Source organism: Embiotoca jacksoni, unplaced genomic scaffold (assembly GCF_022577435.1).
Source record: "Embiotoca jacksoni isolate LCO1_2020_lvr unplaced genomic scaffold, fEmbJac1.0.p SCAF_9, whole genome shotgun sequence".
In the NCBI taxonomy this organism is placed as follows: Eukaryota; Metazoa; Chordata; class Actinopteri; family Embiotocidae; genus Embiotoca; species Embiotoca jacksoni.
The window spans coordinates 3,370,255-3,387,143 of NW_027185447.1; the positions used below are offsets into that span (position 1 = coordinate 3,370,255).

Here is a 16,889-nt window from a genome sequence, read left to right on the forward strand (position 1 = left end):
CAACTTATTCTGAAAAAACACAGGACATTTGACCAAAAGGCCTCAGTAACTCAAGGCCTACTTACTCTTTTTTTCTAGTGACTTTTGAGCACATCTCATCACGGTCTTCATAAGCAGCAGTTTGCTTAGTTGTCACAGGGTGCAAGTAAGGTGGCTGTCATGATACCTTCAAGTGATGTTAGCTGTTTGAGCCACAGCTGAGCAAACTACGAGATGATGAAGACCATGACGTGGTTGAAAACACCTAAATACGCCTGTAATACGCCTTGAGTTGGGTTGTTTTATTGTTTGTTATTTTTCTGCCAAACTCTAATTTACAGGGCATGTTTACAAAGCAGGTGAGACTGAGCCAAAGAGCCTTGAGCTTAACTAGACATTGTATAAAACTCTGCTTTCTGTAATTCTTCTGCAGGTTTGTGGCTCAGATGGCAAAAAGTACAGCAACGAGTGCGAGCTGAAGAAGGCCAGATGTGAGAGACAAGAGCACTTGTTGATTCACAATCAGGGACCATGTGAAGGTCGGTACATTACACCACTCAAGAGTTGTGTCATTACATTGCACATGAGCACCCTCATCAAGACTCATTGTCACTGACATCCCATTTCTCTTCTCATTTCACCCTTCGACAGGGAAGGAATTCTCTAGTTGGAATATAATTCTGACAGATCTACCGTTGTCTCTATCCACTGTTGCCATAAGCAAATGAAATGATGAAGGTCACTCTTAAAAATGATGTGTGTGTTTGCGTAATTTGCTCAGGGAAACATGAGTCAACTTACTTGCGGCTTTTTCAGCGATGTTTTCGCTCGTATCTGGAAAGCCAGAGCTCTCATGGGGGCCGGCAAGTGCGCTGATTTCAAAATCTTTCCCGCAGCAACACGTATGGACCGAGTTGATAATGATTCACTTTTTCCACCCAGACAGTCTGACAATTTAAACCATTGAACTTGTTCACACACGCTTGCCTCCTCACCCTCAGGATAGCACTTTGCCCCGCTCACTTTAATACAAACACCCTCTCTTTGCATATAATGAATGGCATTTATCAGCCAGGATACTTGTTAGATCGGTGGCTCGGCAGCAAAGGTTAACCACCTTCCTCTCTATGCTAGATGAAGAGCTTTTGCTAGCTGAGGCCGGGGAGCAGAGCAGAAGGCACTTAAGGGATTTTGTGTGATCATTCCGGCCTGTTTGATTCCCTGTGGGTCTAAAAGAGAGGAGGATGGAGAGAGTGGAGGAGAGAATGAGGGCGCTGCCTGTGTTTTCATACACATCCCTACAGATTCTTCTCCTTGCTAAGCTGGCCTCCTTGGGCACTGACTGTCACGCTTCTCTACCATCCATGGATAATCAATCCCCTTTTTTTTTTTTTTTTTTTTTTTGAAGAGCCCTCTATGGGTTCGAGACCTCTGGGCTCTCCTCTCCTATTGGCTCATGGAAAAAAAACTCAGATCTCGGGGAGCTTCGCTGGCCTCCACATTAGCTATGTAAGGAGAAACTTCATCTGAACTGAAATTTATCAAAACATGCCAGCACTCTAAAGCAGCGCATGAAAGAAAGCAACCTTGTGTTTTTCAGAGCTTTGGAGTTTGAAGAACTGCTTCTTTTGCATACGGCGTCAACACTGTCATCTGCTGCATGCATGTCTGTAAAGTTTGCCTCTCATAGCGTTTCAAACAATCCTTTATAGCTTCATGGAAATTCAAATCTGGGTCAGGGATTTCAATATAATCCAAAGAAATATTTATTGGTTTACTAGACAAGCAAACACGTGTGGTCGGGGCCCTGCAGGAATATCAAAGACGAGCTGGAGCCGTCACAGCGCAGAAAGCAATAGCAGCAGACCTTGGAAAATGTGAGAGTAATATTGCACATCACAGTGAGCTGCATTGTGCTGGACAATGGCCACTCAAGGGGAAAAACCCTTGAAGGGTGGAAGAACATATGAAATTAAAAGTTCTCCTTGTCCTAATAGGCTCGGTACAGATAGCTGAATGGAGCACTGGAAAGTGGCAAGTTAAATGAACTGTGTCCAGAGCCCATCTCTGGAGTGGGAAAGCACTGGAAAAAGAGCGAGCCGAGTCATCACCATTAGGCTGAGGCTCATATCCACACCAGTAACAGTGTGATTTATGGCCCCTGTATCTCCAGCCTCCAAACTCCAAATGAGCAACACAAGAAAGCCAGGGGGGCGGGGGGGATTGAGAGAGAGAGAGAGAGAGAAGGAAAGATTTCTCTTTTCTATCTACAGCTTTACTTTTCACTCCTAAACCTGGAGAGAATTCGAACAATGGTATTTTTGCCTTGGCCATTAAACCTTTTTCTTTCCTTCCCCTGTATGTTTTGTTGTTTTCTTCCAGCTTCTGGAGGAGCGCCAAGCTTTAGGAACACATTTGTTTTTATTTTGTGGAATGTAGTTGCGTGCTCGCTGCTGTCACACTCGTTTGGTGGCTGGTGCATCCTTAGACAAAGGAGCTCTCCACACACTGCGCGCAGGAAGAAAATGCTTGGCACATTCCTTCACATTATGCAGCAGGCTTTTTTTTTTTTTTTTTTTTTGGAAGGTTGTAAGGCGGCTGTGCAATTTCATAATATTAGACAAGAACAAATGAAGAGAACATGCCTCCTAGTAGGTGGTAAATGTCAGCTGCTATACATTCACCACAAATGCCATTGTTTGTTTTCACTGGAGGTAATAGCATCATTTTCCCACTGATTTTGAGCCATTGTGGAGAAAGTAGCAAATAGAATTGTTATCTTGAAGCCGGCTGCCAGCCTCTCCACCTCTGCCCCTCAGCCAATCTCATTGTTTGCCAAAAGTTACATGTTGCTCAGAGATTACGTTGTCTAATTCTGCACCTCCCCCCTCTTCCTCTAAACCCCCCCACCCCAAAGTAATCACTCAAACATTGGTGTTCTTCTTTCTCTCCTTGTGCCATCTCTCATCTCCCCTCCCTTTTCTTGTTCCCAACTCATCAGCGGTTTCAGCCGGATCTCTACCCGAGCTGAATGCGCCCCAGCACTGCAGCCTGTCAGTGTACGGCTGCTGCTTCGACAATGCGACTGCTGCCCTGGGAGTCGGCCTGGCTGGATGTCCCAGTAAGTCCTGCTCCGTGTACCCACTCTGACCCCTTTTACCTCGTCCCGAGTTTTGTTGCGTGCCCTCAAAAAATAAAAAAAAACACGTTGTAGATGCTATCAGGCTGCTACAGCATATGGGGCTTATTGTCCTTGACTGCAATTACAGTACCAAAGTTGCAGAGCTGAAAACGTTTCATCTTAATCCAAGGAATAATTATGATAATGCGTCACTGTATCAACAGAAAAATCTCCTCATCTGATGATCTTGACAAATGATAGCACACAGATGGAAGAGAAAATGCTGCATCAAGCTGTTAGCCAGGGGATACAGTATGGATGGAGAAAATGCAGACGGAGAAATAAGGATATACTGAGATTTAGTGAAGAGGAAACTCACCTAAGCACACTTTATCCACCTTTTTATTTCTGGAATAGGGTTTATCCAACATTTGAGCCTGGCATAAATCTTCTTTACAGAATATCCGTCATAGTAAGCAGTATCCGGCTGTATGTGAAGGGACAACTGGGGCTTTCAAGGTGTGAAAAGCATGAGAAACAGCAAAGTGTTGTAGTAGAGTTTACTTCTGTGTGACATCCATGTTACTCTGCTCCTCAGGTACCTGTCAGTGTAACGTCTACGGCTCCTACAAGAAGACGTGTAACCCGGCCACCGGGCAGTGCTCCTGTAAACCGGGCGTAGGCGGGCAGAAGTGTGACCGCTGTGAGCCGGGCTTCTGGAACTTCAGAGGCATCGTGACGGAGAACATGAGCGGCTGCACACGTGAGGAATCATTTCTTTGTATCTGTGCTGACTAAGGAAATGTACTTTGTCTTAGTCACAGTATATATGAGGCTTTTTATCCCTTCTACTTAAATTGTTAATGGCATCCTTACATTTTCATTCTATAAAGGGTCTGTTCGCCCAAATTTGAAAAAAAAAAAAAAAAGAAATTGCATTTTTTTTCACTTGCCTTGTCTTATCTAACCATGCAGAGAAGTTTTATTGTTGGTTTTCAGAACCTGAAAAGTAAATCAGTCTGTGGACAGTTTTTTTTATCAGAACTACCTCCTGACAAATAAATAAATTGTTCCTATGAAAACTATGGACAGCGTGTACCCAGAATAACACGGAAAGTATTTCTTAAAAAAGAGCTACAATCAAATTTTTAAACACAAAGAAACACAAACCTCTTCCAGGACATAGATATGTCATGCAAAGATTTAGTGTGTTTGCAAAGTTACAACGTGAAACCAAAACTAATCAGATTAAGTGTATACAATGTGACAAAAACATGAACTATTGTTCAGACTTTTAGGCTTGAAAACGCCCTTAAAATCCTGTGCAAATAAAACCAACTCTACATTGATAGAGTCCATTCGAGGTAAGTTATAAGATGGATAACAACCATTTCTCACTGAATTAATACGTATTATAATATTACTACAATACATCCGAGTCCAAATTTTTTGAATCAATAACCATAAAGTCTGTGTAAACCGAACAGGTAAACTGACATCTCGTTAAAGTACCTACGTTTACTATCCAGCAGTGTTTGTAGAAGGAAGTCTGACTGTGTCCTTTAGTCCTGTCAAGGCAGCATTGAATGAGCTCTTATTTGTATTCGAGTAAAGGACGGGGTCGGGACCCCTTGTTTTTCTAGTTGTAATGCAATATGGTGACCAGCTCGTATCCTGCTGCTGAGGTATCATAGGACATACGCTCCCCAAGCCTCAGAGCATTTTCAGTCAACGGCAGGAGGCTTGCAGGTGCCTCACCTGTGGCCTGACCTTAACAAGGTTTACCCAAAGCAAGCAGACAGCACACTGCACACCAATACCTCGTTCGGCAGGAGAAGAGTGAAAAAAAACAAAAACATTATTGATTCTAGGAACATGATGGGGTTGATGTCCTTCCCGAGGGTTGTTTTCTTGAGTTTCTACTCGGCCGCTTCCTCCTCCTCCTTCTGCTCCCTCTGTGGCCCCTCAGGCAGCGTGAACTATTGCCAACCCTTGACTCTGAGACAAAGATATATCTCGAGTAAAGAACAGAGGCTAAAGGTGCTTCAAACACACATTGTACCCTCTACAACGCGAGCTATTCTTATCCTTCATCTTGTCATCAGCCTCTAATTGACTGACTTTTTTTTCTTCTCATCAGTCTTTCTCTTCTTTTTTTTTCCCCCCTCTACCTCTCCACGGCAGCGTGTAACTGCGACGCCACGGGGTCAGTGCGGGATGATTGTGAGCAGATGTCGGGTCTGTGCTCCTGCAAGACGGGAGTGAAGGGCATGAAGTGCAACGTGTGTCCAGATGGAAGCAAGATGGGCATGAATGGCTGCGATAAAGGTAATAAGAGTGGGGGGACCAAGGCAATCGGTGGAGCATTAATAAAACCGCACAAACAACACACACACACACACACACACACACACACACACACACACACACACACTTTTCGTCTTTGGACTCAGCTTCTCTTTATCATTCTAAAGTGGTTTTCTGTCACTTATCTGAATCATGGATCAGCCTTGCAGCAGCCACTTCTTTCTTCATCTGCTCTTCACATCCATCAGGTTTATTGGCAAAGTGGATCCAAGATAGTTAATCAATAGTGATTAGGAAAATACTGGAGTGTACAAACGGCATGTGCAGGACACATCGGCCATTGATATTTGATTTTGTCCACTCATTTTGGATGAGTCACAATGTGTATTTGCATGTTAATCCCTCAGCATAAGGAGTATTGATTCACTTCTGATTAATAATGAAAACAGCCCCCGTGATTGCACAAGCTAAAAAGCCAGTTGAAGGAAAGGTTAGTTCCTGCTGTGGGGGCCCGCAGCTCCTTGATTAAGATGCACCATCAGATATCGACTGGAAGTCAAACGCTTAATGAAGCCAGCAGTCCCGGCACAGTGGTGGGGCACTCCGCCACACACCCTGCTTGAGAAAAAGACAAGGTGCTCAGAGGGTGCAGCACATAAAAGCGGGAGCCAAGTGGTGGTGGCGGTGGCGGGGGCACTCTAAGCCTCTCTGATGTTGCAACAATGTAAAGACCCCCACGCTCACAGCCCGGCGGGTGCATTGCGGGCTCCCCGGCTGCAGCTCCTGCAGCGGCAACTTCAAGGCCACGAGATCTGTGGGGGGAACAAAAGGTAAAATATCCCGAGAGCACACCTTCATACTGCTCAAAAGATACTCTTTTTTGCTGCAGGAAAGCAGTTGTGGGAAAATGCTGTGGTCCACGAAACTATGAATTATTTGCACTGTGTGTGATTGCATTCACACTGTTGCACTGTGGTTGTGGAGATACTAAAAAACTCACTCGCTTGGAGGACAAAGACGTACAGAACAATGAAACACAGCCTTTCAGTCCAACTCCCACCCACATTCGGTGGATCTGACTGAGAACCCCGCCCACCTATACTGGCAACCTGACTGCTCCCCATCCATGTCAATCAAACCAGACACCCTCCCAAACATATTTCTCCTTGAGGCTTAATATCTAATTAATTATGGAATTCTTTTCTGATGGACCACCAGAATACTGATCAGAAGGAGTGAATTTAGTGAATGACACCAGCATGAATTGTTGAAGATGTTTATCGACGCTGTATTTAATGACAGAAATGTACACCTTTTTGGGAGTCTATTGGAAGTCTAGTGCAATACAACCGGTATTTTTATTGCAGATATATCATTTCAGGCTACTTTGAAATGTTGGAGTTGAACAACCTCTCCTACTCTTTGAAATGTAATCACCTCTATACTTCCAAACACTAGAGATCAGATTTGTGGATTACGTATGTGCATTGATCACAACTTCTACTAGTCAGAAGTCGATAACTTTTTTTTTTATTAAAATCATACAAAAAAGTGCAAAAGCAACAAAACCTTCACTCTTACTATTGTTATGCAGTCTATATGGATTTAAGTTGTAAATGGTCTGCACTTGTGTGGCGCCTTTTTACCATAGATGTCCACTGAATGTTTCCCATTCACACACACTCACACACCAATGGTGACAGAGCTGCCATGTAAGGTACTCATCTGCCATTGGCAGCAACTTGGGGTTCAGTGTCTTGCTCAAGGAAATGTCAGCATGTGGAGAGGAGGAACAAGCTCTACTCCATTGCTATACACTGCGTGATTGTGGGACTGTTCAGAATGTGTGACAATGCAAACCTCTTTCTTCCACAGGTCCCGACGCCCCGACTTCATGTAAAGAGCTGGTGTGCAGCTTCGGAGCTACTTGCATCGAGGTGAACGACCAAGCGCACTGCGAGTGCCCTTCACCAGACTGCGATTTAAAAAACAAAACGAAGGTGGGTCTTTCAAACAGTCGGCACTTCAGAAAATCAGCCGTTTGATTCACACCTTTTGAGCACCAGCAGGAATACACAGTTTCAGTGGCCTGCGGGGAGTTAACTTGTGTTACCGTCTCTCCATCTCTGTCACCGTGGAGCAGGTGTGCGGCTCAGATGGGGTGACCTACGCCGACCAGTGCCAGCTGAGGACCATCGCCTGTAGGCAGGACAAGGACATCACAGTGCAGCACTTTGGACAGTGCACAGGTGAGCCCGGCCGAGGCCTCCATGCATCACGAGTGACACGGATGGCCAACTGCTGTCAGTCCCCGGTCAGAAGATAATGAGGGGTGCCGTGGGCCTTCCGGTGCTTCTCCTCACATCCATCTCCGTCTCAGAAAGTAAAGGCTCAGGAACGTGGATGCAAATTCAGCTCGAGCATGTCTGCAGAACACATTAGCAGTGGAAGCAGTGGTGCTTAGTTGCGATTAGGCAAATCCAAGTACTGTCATACATCCAACATGATTATAGCAAGCAGAATTGTGAACTGCCATGTGAGAGCAGAATCATGTGTTAGATTAAGAGAGATGGAGATTCTTTTGGCATTTCAAAACACAAAAAAGAAAACCAAGTTTGACTGGAGTCTGAGCCTCGCAATCCCACATGCTATCAATGACACCTCCTCTTTGCTTTTTTTGGCCCTCTGTTTGGGATTTGGCTTCATCTTCAAACCCCTCCTCCCCCGTATTGGGTAATGCATCAATCCCTTCGGAGCTTCTTGCTGCCAGGATCACGGTGCTGTTGGAGTATGATTGCATATGCAGAAGTCATGTGCAACGAAGGAAAAGGTACCTCCTCTTGTCCCTCTGGTCCAGATGCTGATGGACATTGTTCGGGTCGGGTGTAATAGGTGGCGGGACACGCGCCAAGGCCACGGCTTTCATGTACTGGGAAGTTGTTGCGCCAACCGCCAGCTTGCGTCACAACAGGATTCTAGAGACGCTGTCGGCAAGAGCAGCGGGGAAGAGGGGTGCCAGCTGTGAAGCTGTGGTCACGAGCCACGGCCAGGTGTTGAACATTTCTGGGTAGAAAAATGTTCGTTCACCTCATCGCTTAGTGGGCACAGATCAAGCAGCCAAGTACTGAGACACGAGTCCCTTTCATCCGTCTCCCTTTAGTGGTCTTCGTCAGACCCCAATTAGGACACATCCGTAGAAGGGAAGGTTGTTGACAAGGTCTGGGCTGAATTGCAGTTGCAGGTACACAGATTAAAAAAAAAAAAAAATGCTCAGCAAGAGATCGACAAGGCTTTGATAAGTCCCTGAACATCTGGTAATTACAAATTCAGTGCCGTGGGTTACCAGCAAAAAGAGCCAAAATCCACTCTGTTTTCATATTCCTCTGTTGCCTGGCAATAGAGATGTGGGTTGTGTGTAATCCCTCACCTAGCATTGCTTCACACAGAAGGCAAGAAGACGCCTCGCAGCAGCGGCCTCTTCCTCTGTCAAACCCTCAGGGGAGGAACAGACAGGCGAGCCCGCTCGGTCCCTCCCGACAGCCACACAGGATCTTTTAATTTCTTCTCCCGGATGCGGTCGCACCGCGGGTAGCTGCTCCGCCACCGCTGCCTGCTCGGGGGTTAGATCTCGAGCTCATTTCACGTGTGGCTGGGTGCGAATTAGCATTTGCTCTGCCTCCACCCCTCACCACGCTGCAGACTCGCCTGCCCTCCCTCCCGCTGTTTACATGCGGCGCCTCCAGACGCGCGGCCTCAGCGCAGTGGCATGCTAATGCTCACCGAGCTGTTGTGTGGTTTGACAAGGGAGCAATGCCAAGGGCTTATATAAATGAGTGAATATTGATCTTTTTTTAACATCATTGATCTGTTGCAACTTTATATTATACCACTGACGCACGTTCTGCCACAAAGCGGGCTGGCTGAGAAAAAAAAATTAAAAAAATATGACATCCCTGCAGAAAAAAAAAGCTCCTCAAATCTTTCTGCTTGTGACAAGAGAACTTGCAGCTAAGTGTGATGTTACGCCGCTTTCTCTGAAGTCTCCGAGCAGCCACGGAGCAGAGGGAGGAGTTTTCCAGGGTTCTTTGCTGCGTCTCGGTAAAAGATGAAGCGATAACTGAGAAAAAATTAAAAAAAAATATCTCAAATTGCAAGAGCTACTGCGCGAAGCACCAGGGGGGAGGGCATTTGCACCGATGAGCAAATTCTGACACGGGGAGGAAATGGCCACCATGTTGGCGTTGACCTGCCTCTCCCATATGGCGTGATCACCTGTAGGTTTGTGGCAAATTGGCAACGAATGCCAGCATATGGCACCAGCAGCCCTCTGCCTGCGTGTTAGTCAGGGTTCTGTTGCCTCCACCGTCTCTCCACCATGTCCTGCAATTTTCTCTCATTATTCAATCTCTGTCGGTTCTCTCTGCCATATTCTCCCGCTGCTGCTTTGTTAAACTGTTTTTTTTGGTGTTTTTTTTTTTTTTTTCTGTCTGATTTAAACCCTTTTCTTTAGACAGTTTGTCCCTATTATTTCTCCTTTTCGCCTCCTTCTTGTCTTTCTCCTCCGGTCTCCTGTATCCAGCTTCCTCGTCCTCCTCTTCCTCACTGAGGGCGGCTGACACCACAAACAATCTTAATAACCACCTTTCAATAATAACTGCACAGCTAAGACAAGCCAACATGTCGATGATTTTTTTTGTTTTTGTTTTTCTTCCCTCTCCACCCTGTGACATTAGTGTCCGTTGCTCTACGGAGAGGAAAGATAGCAAACAAGGCAAATGGAGTGTTAAACCTGATTAAGCTGCACTGTCAGTCCTTCTTTGCTCTTTCAAACGTGGGTTCTTTCGTCTCCTTATCCCATGTCACTGAGCTCGTCTCTCCAGATATGCAAACAACACACACACACACACACACACACACACACACACACACACACACACACACACACATTAGGCCCTTTTCCGGGGAGCTAAGCTTTGGCACCTGACTGACAGGTGTAGCCAAGAGGAAAAGCAATGCATGCCACCATCGGCGGTGATAGCATCGCTGCTCTGTGCTCTCCACTCCAAATCTCTCCACCTACAAATATCTGCAGAGCATTAAGCTGACATTCTGTGTGTCTCCCAGGCTTTCTGCCGTCTCAGTAGGTATCACATTTCACACCTCGGTGAATAATTGCCGATCAGCTAGGCGATTATAGCAGTGTAATTAAGTCCTACACATAATGTTAGGCAAATCTTAATGAGGCACAAATCTATGGTATAGTTTTTATTTTATTTTTTAATCTCCTGTTCATTTCACCCTCTCACTAACACCCATCTGTACTCGTGGGATGTAAAGAAGTAAAGGAATAACGGTGATATTGTCACGCCTGCTTGCCTCTGCTAAATCTGAAGTGCTCACTTACGGAGAGTCTCCCTGCCAACTCGCTCGTCCCCCTCAGGAGTTTTTGTCCTATTTATCGTTCTTTTATCGCAGACAGTTTGTCCTTTTGCACCAGAGCTTTTTGCATTGGTAATGATGGTCTCTTTGCAGAGAGGCACTTCTCTCGCCTTCATTTGTAGTGTTTTTTCCCCCCCCTGTGTTTGTGTGTGTTTGTGTGTTGACAGCAGTGTGTTTGTGGTGGCGTTGATGGATGCTCACGCTCTCTGCGAGCAGCAGCGTGCCGTCTTTGAAGCCAGAGTTAAAGCTGGCTTTTTTTTGCCCCATTTCTATCAATCATTCATCACCGGAGGCACTGGCTGGTGGTGATTAAAGCATTGCTACTGGAGGGCAGCATTTGAATATGGATATATAATTCATAAGCACTGGCAAAGCATGCACGCAACACACAAACAAGCATATTGGACGCACAAATGTTTGCCATATGAGTCCACACACGGGCTCAAATATACTACCCACAATGCATTTTACACCAACTGGAATAGTTTAACCCTAACGGCGCAACATAACTCATCTGCAGGCAAACATACTGCAGCGCATAAATCCGAATGCAAAATGTCATCTGCTGGCATATTCCATATTCACTCCTCAGATCTGTGAAATAAAGATCCGCAGCATCTCATCCTGTGGAGGATTTTTAATCAGTGGTTGCTTCTACAAACAGGAGCCTGTATGTGTTTTCTAATGTAATTTCATAAGGACACTGTTGAGCATCGGGGAGATGGGGTAGATGATTAAAAAAGGCCATAACTGTTCAGTAAAGCCAGAGGTAAAAAAGTTATTGCCAGCAGTAGGTTGTAATGATCATTAAGTGGCTTTGTTCTGCTTTATTGGCTAATGATGTTTTTATTTCCTGATTCTGGAGCTTGTTTTTGGAGTTCAGGTGAAAGCAAGATTAAGCATTTCCATCTTTGCTCCATCATTCATCCATTCCTTGCTTCCTCCCCTTCCCTCCACCAGAAACCATCTCCGAGCCGGCCGACCGACCCACCCCCAACCCCCCCGCCACCACCCCCAGCTCCGCCGCCGCCGCCATCACCACCACCGCCCCCTTCCACCATAACATGGTGTGGGCCATCCCGCCGCCGAAGACGACCGAGGCCACCGAGCAGCTGCCGGCCACCACCCCTCTTTCCACCCCCACCCCCACCCGCGCACAACCAAACCACAACGGGTTGTGGAGTATCCACACCCAGCCGCAGCCCACCGCCGCCACCACCGCAGCCTCCTCCTCTCGCAGCAGCCCCATCCCCTCAGCCGCCGCATCCTCCTTTGAGGGCTCGGGCAGCGGGGACCCGAGCGGGGACGACCAGGCCGAGGAAGAGGAGGAGCAGGAAGAGGAAGCGGGTAGCGGCGTCCCAACGGAGGCCAGTGGGGCAGAGGAGCCTGTTGGTAAATCACCTGCTCTTTCACTTCATTACCCATAAAGCTTTGAGGGCTGTGTGGGAGGGCCTTTTTTTTTTTATTTTGTATGTCCCAATAAGGGGTTGGACAATCTCATAGTCTCCTATTAGCTGACATCATAACACATTCATGCCATCATCTGTTAATTGAAAATTAAAAATAGGCGCAGGCTTATGTATTTGTATGCAAATTGCTTTTGAGGCGACAAATGTCAAATCCATGCAGGCAGGGGAGAAAAATCTTTGTAAGCAGACGCCGTTAGTGTCGTTTCCACTTGCAAAAGATGTATATCTCAATTTCAGACGGAAAAGAATGTATTTGCATGGTTCACTGTTGCTACATCACCCATCCTTTTTCTCTCCCATCCCACCAACACACTCGCTCTCAACACAGCTCGCAAAACAAACCCAAGCTCTGTAAAATACACTCTCGGAAGGCCAGATAGATAAAACAGTTGGCCCGCATCTGGGCATCTCTGGAGCCTGACTTGACAGGCTGATGTGGATGCGAGGTTGAGGTGTGTGTGTGTGTGTGTGTGTGTGTGTGTGTGTGTGTGTGTGTGTGTGTGTGTGTGTGTGTGTGTGTGTGGGGAGGGCAGCATACCTTGTCACATGACTAGCCTCAAATCTTTCTCGACATGCCCTCCTGACTGTAACAGCCAGTAGCGGTTGCTGGGCCTCCGCCCGGACAACCAGAAATGACTGAGACTTTTCAATCAGACCTTCTTCTTTTTCTTTTTATTCTTCTGATGTTGTTTTCCATCCATCCATCCATCCTTCCAACTTGCCTGACAGCTCGCAGTAACAGGATAGGATTGATGGAACAACATGGCCCCCATGTGCTTTTCCTCAGCTCCACCTCCTCCTCCTTCTCCACAAGTTTTAGATTTATTCTCTTGTCAGAGGCTGACCAGAGTGCTCGGTGACGCGAGGAGCATGTAGCCTGTCTGCAGAGGAGACCCGGCGTCTTGTGTCTGTGTGTGAATGAATGTGTCCCCAAGCACGCCTCCATGTTTTTTACATCGTGTGAGTGTGCTGACGTCGTAACACACATCAGCCTGTTAGTGTGAAATTTAACAGTGCAAATTTCAACGTGAATATTAAGAATTGAGAGATGTATTTTTATGCATGTCAAGGTCTTTGTTGTTTTGTGTGTGTGTGTGTGTGTGTGTGTGTGTGTGTGTGTGTGTGTGTGTGTGTGTGTGTGTGTGTTTTAGTATCCCTTTTCTCATGTCACTGAGTTTGTCCAATTCACAGTGCACATATCGCTGTTTGAGTATATAAATGTGCGGTCAGAGGTGTATATTTGCACATTTCTGTGTCCATGCTCTCTGGAAATCTGCACTTATCTTAGTGTGTGTGCGTGTGTTTATTTGACAGCTCTCATGGCTCCCATTGAAGTCACAGAGCGTCCCCCCTTGCTGTTGTGTGCTGCCCTATTTCCCTCCACCAGCAGTCTCCTCTTCAGCCCAGCATCTGTAAATCTGCAGACCACACGCCAACAGATGCCCAATAAACCCCAGACCCCCCCTCTCCCCACAACCACCACCACCACCACCACCACTAACACACACACACACACAAACACACCCCCACCCCCACCCTTTGACCGCGAGTCCTTGAGCCCAACGTTTCTCGGCACTGGCGTCTTTACGACTTGTTTAGCCACTAGCTGTTTGCCCACGCGATTATTTCTAATCTCTGTGCAGCCATAAACTGCACCGCTTCGACCAAGACACACACACACACACACACACACACACACACACACACACACACACACACACCAGCACCATCATTAGAGAGGACGGCGGACGCTGTTACACCCTCATCCTTCAGATAGAAAAGGCCCCAGCCACTTTCATGTCTGTTATGTCCCAAGATAGCCAGATATACAGTGACAGAACGCAAACACAACTGTATGTTTTTATCCTCCCTGAGAGGCTTTGACGGTAACTGTCAGCCAATCAGCAGTGAGCACTTATCACATCGCCCCCTCATTCGAAGTGCTCCGTGTGTGACATGACTGGCAATAGTGCCCATTAACTGCCGGACAAAATTAGTTCCAGGTTTAAAATCTGTTCCCATGAAAACGCCATATAATCACGACTGACAGATGTCTCTGATAGCGTCCAATGACTGCTCAGCAGAGTGAAAACACAAACATCTGTAGAAACAGGAGAAAATTCAGAAACAACCAAGGAATACACAGGTTTTGACCTAAGCAGTGCTATTTTTGTTAAGTACCGGAGCGCCACTGTAACACATACAAACTCACGGCTTCTCAGGTTCTAATTTGACACAGAATAAACAATGATGTGGTAGCCAATATATTTTATTACTTAAACTGAATAAATTACTGTTATTTTCACACCATGTTTCCGCAAATATTTCACCATAAAAGCTGTTTTAAGAAACAAAAGTTTTCTGTCTACTAAAACACTGGAGGGCTTTAAATTTGAAACAGATACAAGAAGTGTTGAGTTATGAACGCGTAAGTGGTAGTTATAACGGGGCAAACGGTAGCAGACCAAAACAAGGTTTCGAGTGGACCTCCCGAAGCAATCAATACACCTTAAATGTCAATATGACAACTTTGACTTAGTCATTTGTTTTTATCGGCTCTCTTGTATGACATATGCTTGAGAGATAATTAGATGTTCAAGTACTTAAAACATTTAAATGAATTTCAACCAGATCAAGAGAACTGTGAACATTTGATTTCCTCACTTGGAGAAAAAGAAGTGGTGGAGCATCGTCCCAGTGCATCTCCTCTGAGATAAGCCGGCCTGAATTTGTGAATTCTTGTGAAGCTTCATGAATCATTAGGAACCCCTGTGTATCGCCCTCAGGTCCAACGATGGCGACCACCACAGTACCCCCTGCTGAGGACCGCTCATCCTGTGACAACACCGAGTTCGGCTGCTGCCCCGATGGCAAGACACCATCCAGCACTCCAGAGGGCGCCAATTGCCCCTGTAAGTCAAAATGCCTCCTCAGAAAAGACTTTCTCTCCCTTCTAAATTACCTAGATTATTTCCCCGCTCTTCCTCCTCTGTGTTTTCGTCTGCTGTCTCTTCCACTCGCTTCTGTAATTCTTGCACTGAGTCACAGAAGCTCATTCTTTATTCATTTTTTCTTTCACTTTTTTGAAAAGTTTAAAACATGTTCCTGAGGTTTACAATTCATTAGCCAGTAGTATCTACTGTACTACACCACTTGCAATAAGTTAGCATTACAATTTGAACTCTTTGTGATTTGTATCAAATTCAAACAGCAAATGCTTTTTTTAGCATTTCAAAAAAACTACAGCTCCCATCAAATAAATACTTCCAGCATTGTGTGAGAAATGCAAATTCGCTTCCTTTCCAGGAGGGAGATGAAAAGATTGATGCCACTTTAATGTCTGTGCATTAAGTGTGGCGCTGGAAGGTGATTAACTAAGTTTAGCTCAGTGTGAAGACAGGAAGCAGGAGATATCTGCTAACACATCTGTGTAAAGCCGTTTGAACGCAGATTTATTCCGTATATAGCAAAACATATTCACTTAGAATATTAACTGAGTGTAAATATTTACTTGTATATCATCTGTTTTAGACAAATGGAGTAATTCACTCTACACACTGAATTGTTTTACAAGGTTGCAGTGTATTGTAGCAATTTGTGTTATTACGAACAATAATGATGAGATTTTCTTACTCATTGAAAAGAACCACAGACATTAATGGGATGTTCTTAATGCTTTATTGTTATGAGATCTCATCAAATGCAGCTATATATATGTTCATAACTTTCAGCTGTTGGTGTGTTAAGAATGAACAGAATATTTCTTATATTGAATGTTTGCTTTCATGGCCATCTGCCATAAACAGCCAGAGCAGGTGGTGTTATTTTTTCTGCAGCAGCGCTTTCATGAATCACTTCCCTCATATGTAAATTATCTTATTGACAGGTGGCGGAAATGGGAAGAAAAAAAACAACAACAACAGCCACACACAAATGGTGAAAAATGTAGTCTGACCTGAGAAATCCATATTTATGAATTTGAAAACACTTCATAGTATGACCCTGATATTAGTTACATACCATGACAGATTCCCAATAAGTTGTTTTTGGTTTTTTTTTCCTTAAGATTTTTGAATGAAGTTTGGTTTCATGCAGCATCATAGTTTAGGGCCTTTGGTTTATAAATAGCCATCAGTGTGCCTATTCTTGCTTTTTCTGTCATCTTTCACCCTTTTAATCTCCCATCTTTCCTTTATTTTTATTTTTTTAACCCCCCATGTACACACACACACACACACACACACACACACACACACACACACACACACACTCTTCCCTTTATCACTCAGTGGCACTGTTCCGTATCTCCCTCCTGAGCTATATCTCACTCTTTTCTCTCCCTCACCCCAGTCAATCTCAATCCAGTCTTGCATCAGTTCATTTCTCTCCGGAGTCGAGCGGGGAGAGAGAGAGAGAGAGAGAGAGACAGAGAGAGAGAGAGAGAGTCGAGGGACTACCAGAGGCCAGCGAGCGCTGTTGTACCAATCAGTGCCTTCTGCCACACTCGGTTCATAAAGATAAAGGGCTTCTTTCCCCCCTCTCTTCTTTATCTCTCGCTCTCCCTCCATCCCTCA

General features: G+C 45.4%; 1 protein-coding gene across 8 annotated transcripts in view; it reads left to right on the forward strand.

The window, feature by feature from the left end:
* The window catches only part of agrn (agrin), a 280,463-nt gene that overhangs the window by 219,782 nt on the left and 43,792 nt on the right, over positions 1 to 16,889 (forward strand). For all 8 annotated transcript variants that reach the window (XM_069140920.1, XM_069140922.1, XM_069140921.1 and 5 more), the window contains 8 exons: positions 413 to 518; positions 2,981 to 3,100; positions 3,699 to 3,863; positions 5,285 to 5,428; positions 7,283 to 7,407; positions 7,551 to 7,656; positions 11,807 to 12,238; positions 15,102 to 15,227. In XM_069140920.1, the coding sequence (XP_068997021.1) occupies positions 413 to 518; positions 2,981 to 3,100; positions 3,699 to 3,863; positions 5,285 to 5,428; positions 7,283 to 7,407; positions 7,551 to 7,656; positions 11,807 to 12,238; positions 15,102 to 15,227 (1,324 nt within the window). The remainder of the gene's footprint in view (positions 1 to 412; positions 519 to 2,980; positions 3,101 to 3,698; positions 3,864 to 5,284; positions 5,429 to 7,282; positions 7,408 to 7,550; positions 7,657 to 11,806; positions 12,239 to 15,101; positions 15,228 to 16,889) is intronic.